The 4,323-nt window shown below is 61.1% G+C and overlaps 1 protein-coding gene across 1 annotated transcript in view; it reads right to left on the bottom strand.

Moving 5' to 3' along the window:
• The window catches only part of RASGRF1 (Ras protein specific guanine nucleotide releasing factor 1), a 91,702-nt gene that overhangs the window by 47,837 nt on the left and 39,542 nt on the right, over positions 1 to 4,323 (bottom strand). The window contains exon 6 of the mRNA XM_077774354.1: positions 77 to 156. Coding sequence (XP_077630480.1) covers positions 77 to 156 — 80 coding nt within the window. The remainder of the gene's footprint in view (positions 1 to 76; positions 157 to 4,323) is intronic.

Raw genomic sequence — 4,323 nt, 5'->3', positions numbered from 1 at the left:
TGGGGGACGGAAGCACCGCCAGCATGGACGGTGGCCCCGGCAGGGCCCCGGGGGGAGTGGGCGGCCGGCGACTCACCCAGCACCAGCGTCGGCCAGCTGGAGATGCGGGCCTTCAGGCCCTGGTAGAAGATCTGGTGGAGGAACATGATGGTCTCGCTGGAAGGGGAGAGAGCGCAAGGTGAGCCCCGCCCGGGGGGTTCCTGGCCCTCCAGGGCTCCCCCGCCCCAAGCCAGTCCCCCCGAGGACCCCACAGGGCTCCGGAAGCAAGCCCCTGTCTCCCCTGAGGTCATGTGCAAACCCCGTTAGCACAGACCGTATCACCTGTGCGGGGCCCAGTGCGGGACAGACACCAAGACCCTTGTTAAAAAGCAATCGAGAATTTCGGCCACAAGCGGAGCCTGCGCCCTAGGAGCCTGAACGAGAGGGGCTGCACTGACCCCCGTCTCCCTGTGTCCCCAGGTTCTCACCTGCTGGGAGCGTCCCTGGAGGGCCCTGGAGGAGCCCAGGGCTTCTCAGAATATGGAGTAAAGGCCACTGAGGACATGCAAAAAGGGCTGTGGCCTCAGACCCACAGGAAGCAGGGCCACACTCTGCCTACATCCCTTCCCCAGCTGTGTGACCTCCAGCAAGATGCCTAACGTCTCTGATCCTCAAGTCTTTCACACAAAACATGGAGGTGAGATGGGGTAAACCCTGCAGGTAACGGGACTATTTCAGTCTGGAGGTGCCCCGTCCACGCTCGCTCCCCTAGGAGGTGCTCAGTCCCCCTGGTTCTCCGCCACCCTTTGGGGAAAAGTTAGGGGAGCAAAAGACCCGGTGTCCCCAAGCACCAGCTCTGTCACCCCCTGACGTGCCGGGGGCTGCGTGCTGCACTGGCAGCTTGGCACTCCCCAGGCAGCCACACTGGCCTTGGCTTCCCTCCGGCACCCCTCCCCACCCGCGGCTCTGCAGGCAGCTGGCCCCAGAACACAGCCCGGTCTGTCCTCACAGCTTGTCGCCTCGGGGACAGGCTCCTGCTTCCTCCTGCTGCCCCTCCNTCCCGCACCCCTCTCGCCCTTGGGAGATGTGGGGTTCTCCCCAGGGTGTCTGGGCTTGTCCTGAACCAGATGGGGAGTCTAGTAGGATGCCAAAGTCATGTACCCTGTTCTTGGAAGGAAAACAGAGGCCTAGAGAGGAAGAGTTGGGGCACTCTGAGCCCGGCTTCCCCTCTCTCCAGAATGTTCTCTGGGCCAGTGCTCTCTGCTCACCGCCATCCCCTTGTTCTGCTGTTCCAGGTGCCTGGTGTTTTCCCCCTGGGCGGGGGCTGAGCTTGTGCAGGTTCTGTCCTCTCTCCCAGCCCTGGGGTCTCAATCCGGGATGGAGGGTGCTGAGGGGTGCAGGGATGCGGGGAGCTGAGCACGGGGTCCCCCTCATGTACAGAGGGGCTCCGATAGGCAGGGGGCTCTGTGACCCCAGGGGGGAGGACGGCTGGGAGGGAAGAGCAGAGACAGCAGGGGCAGCTGGTGGGGGAGGGGGTGTTGGGGACAGAAACAGACAGTCACCACCTCCAGGCTGGACAGCAAAGCCTATAACCCCATGACACCCATCAGACATACAGAATCGAAGCAAAACATGGCGCCGGGGGAACGGTAACAAAAATCCGGGTAGAGGAAACCTGAGTTCTCAGTCTGAGTGTGGTCCTATCATTACAGAGAGTTGACTGTCATGAGAATGGTCCTCCAGGTGTGGGGACACACGGATCCCCGACCAGGGAAAGCACCAGCTTTATAACAGGCTGTGCATTTGGCCTGAAACTCCAGCAAAGAATGATGTGCAAAATGTCCCCACGCGCCTAAGTGGGGCGGCCTCTGCCCTTGGCCTGTGATACACCGACCTCTGTGCTGTGGTTGGAGGCAGGGAGAGCCAGGGGCCCGAGTCCTGGGTGCTGCACCCACAGCCCCCGGCAGCCGAGCTCACCTGCAAGGAAGGGGACGGCGTGTCCCGAGCCTCACAGCAACGCGCCCTCTGGGCAGCGCGAGGCCGGGAGCCGGGCCGTGTCGGTGGGCGGACCCCTGCCTGTGATTCAGCAGCACCGTGTGGGGCAAGTACAGGGCTTAACAGGAAACAGAGCTGGGTCAAAACTGCAGCCTGTAGGGACCCGCCGTGCCTGCGCCCTTGAGCACAGACCGCAACCGCCCCGGAGGGCAGCCTCATGCCGCGTCTCTGACACGTGCAGCCCAGGTGCTTAGGGTTAGCCCCGTGCGGCCCTCTCACTCGTCTGCCCCTCCGTGCCAGCCCCTGCTGACAGGTTCACGTTCTGGAGGCCTTAAGAATTGATCAAGTGTCCACTGTTTGAAGCAAGATCAGTAAGACCTCGAAGGCAAGTGCCTGTCAGCCTGGGGCCTGCGGCCAGCAAGGGGTGGGGGGAACAGGGCCCGCAGGGACCCCCTGGCATCGGGAGAGGAGGGGGGTTCCTCCTTCCTGTTCTTGGGTACAGGCACTCGACCTGGTCCGTGCAGTCATTAAACGATAAAAATATAAACCGTGGAATATNGGAAACAGAGCTGGGTCAAAACTGCAGCCTGTAGGGACCCGCCGTGCCTGCGCCCTTGAGCACAGACCGCAACCGCCCCGGAGGGCAGCCTCATGCCGCGTCTCTGACACGTGCAGCCCAGGTGCTTAGGGTTAGCCCCGTGCGGCCCTCTCACTCGTCTGCCCCTCCGTGCCAGCCCCTGCTGACAGGTTCACGTTCTGGAGGCCTTAAGAATTGATCAAGTGTCCACTGTTTGAAGCAAGATCAGTAAGACCTCGAAGGCAAGTGCCTGTCAGCCTGGGGCCTGCGGCCAGCAAGGGGTGGGGGGAACAGGGCCCGCAGGGACCCCCTGGCATCGGGAGAGGAGGGGGGTTCCTCCTTCCTGTTCTTGGGTACAGGCACTCGACCTGGTCTGTGCAGTCATTAAACGATAAAAATATAAACCGTGGAATATTTTTTCAAACAACTTTTGAACCAAGGCTGTGAGCTGGCGTGAATAATCTCAGCCGAAGATTCTAGACTGAAAGAGCACCATTAAAGATGCACGAAGTGTGACAAAATCACAGGATGATGAAGTAGGCACCAAAGCACACCTTTATCTCTTAGTGACTGTGACAAACAGTCACCAAAGACTCGCATTCGTGGCTGAGACACAGGGAGGCTCAGAGGATAGTGTCACGACGCCTCCGGGCCCAGCTGACTGGTGGGCTGCGGGCCCACTGTGTGAGATTTCTGTGATAAACATGGTCCAGCTTCCCGGGGATCTTCCTAACGCTGTCTTTTCTCTAGCTTGTTCATTTTGAGGATACGACATGTGATTTGTGTGACGTACACAACACTATGTTCCCATTAGGCAGCCTCCTGGTAGTTAAGATTCAGGGAGTCCACAGTCATACGTGTGCGCCCCTAACCTGTGCGTTGTTGGGGGTCACCTGTGGCCTCTCGAGCCTCTAGGACAGCGAGCCTCCTGCAGTTACTCAAGCCTCCCCGCGCTGTGTCCCGTGACCCATGGCACCTGTCCACCCCCAGCGAGGCAGCTCCCTGGCCGGCCCCAGGCCTGGAGATGGAGAAACGCAGGGTGGGGCCCGGCAGCCACCACGTCCACCCCCGTGCTGCCCAGGTCACCCAGCAAGTCACAGCGCCTGAAAGACCCAGCTGTGGTCCGGGAAGTGTTACAGCTTCAAACACTACACGGTTCAAAAGCAACCTCGTGAGGCCCAGCGGCTCGGTTTCTGGAAGGTTAGGAGGTTGAGGTCTCTTTCCTGCCCCCACTGTGGTGCCCGACCGCCTCCACCGAGTCAGGCCCGTCCACCCCATGCCTCTGCACCCTCTGTCAACCCTGGCCGCGCCCACCCGCACCCCGGGTCCTGACCCTGGGCAGAGGGCCGGGCCGGGGCTGGTGACCGTCAGTGACGCGGCTGCGCCAGGCGTATTTTGGCCGGGTCACGGCTGACTGAACATCTAGGGGCACACGGTGATGGGGGCGTCGCCTACAAGCTGCGCTCTGGTTTTGTGCTTTCCTGTCTAGCACTTCTATCCAGTTAACTCAACTTCATTACCCGCCAAAAAGCTCATCTATTTAAACCATTTTTTGAGAAACTCCTTCGACTAAGCGGTTGATGGCAGAAGAGCTCGGCCTCCCGGGCACCGCCAACCCCACGCCGGGCGCGGGAGTCCCTTGGGGGAGAAGCGGCCGCTGGCGCAGGGCCCGGTGCGGCCGCATCTGGACACCGACTTAAAACTCACTTAGGCCAGGGCTGCTCAGTGTCGGCTCTGCTGACGTTCGGGTGGAACGATGCTCAGTTGCGGCC

Source organism: Crocuta crocuta, unplaced genomic scaffold, assembly GCF_008692635.1.
Source record: "Crocuta crocuta isolate KB4526 unplaced genomic scaffold, BGI_CrCroc_1.0 scaffold7, whole genome shotgun sequence".
Classification (NCBI taxonomy): Eukaryota; Metazoa; Chordata; class Mammalia; order Carnivora; family Hyaenidae; genus Crocuta; species Crocuta crocuta.
The sequence above is the reverse complement of the archived record's forward strand: the minus strand, read 5'-3'. Positions and strand labels throughout refer to the sequence as shown.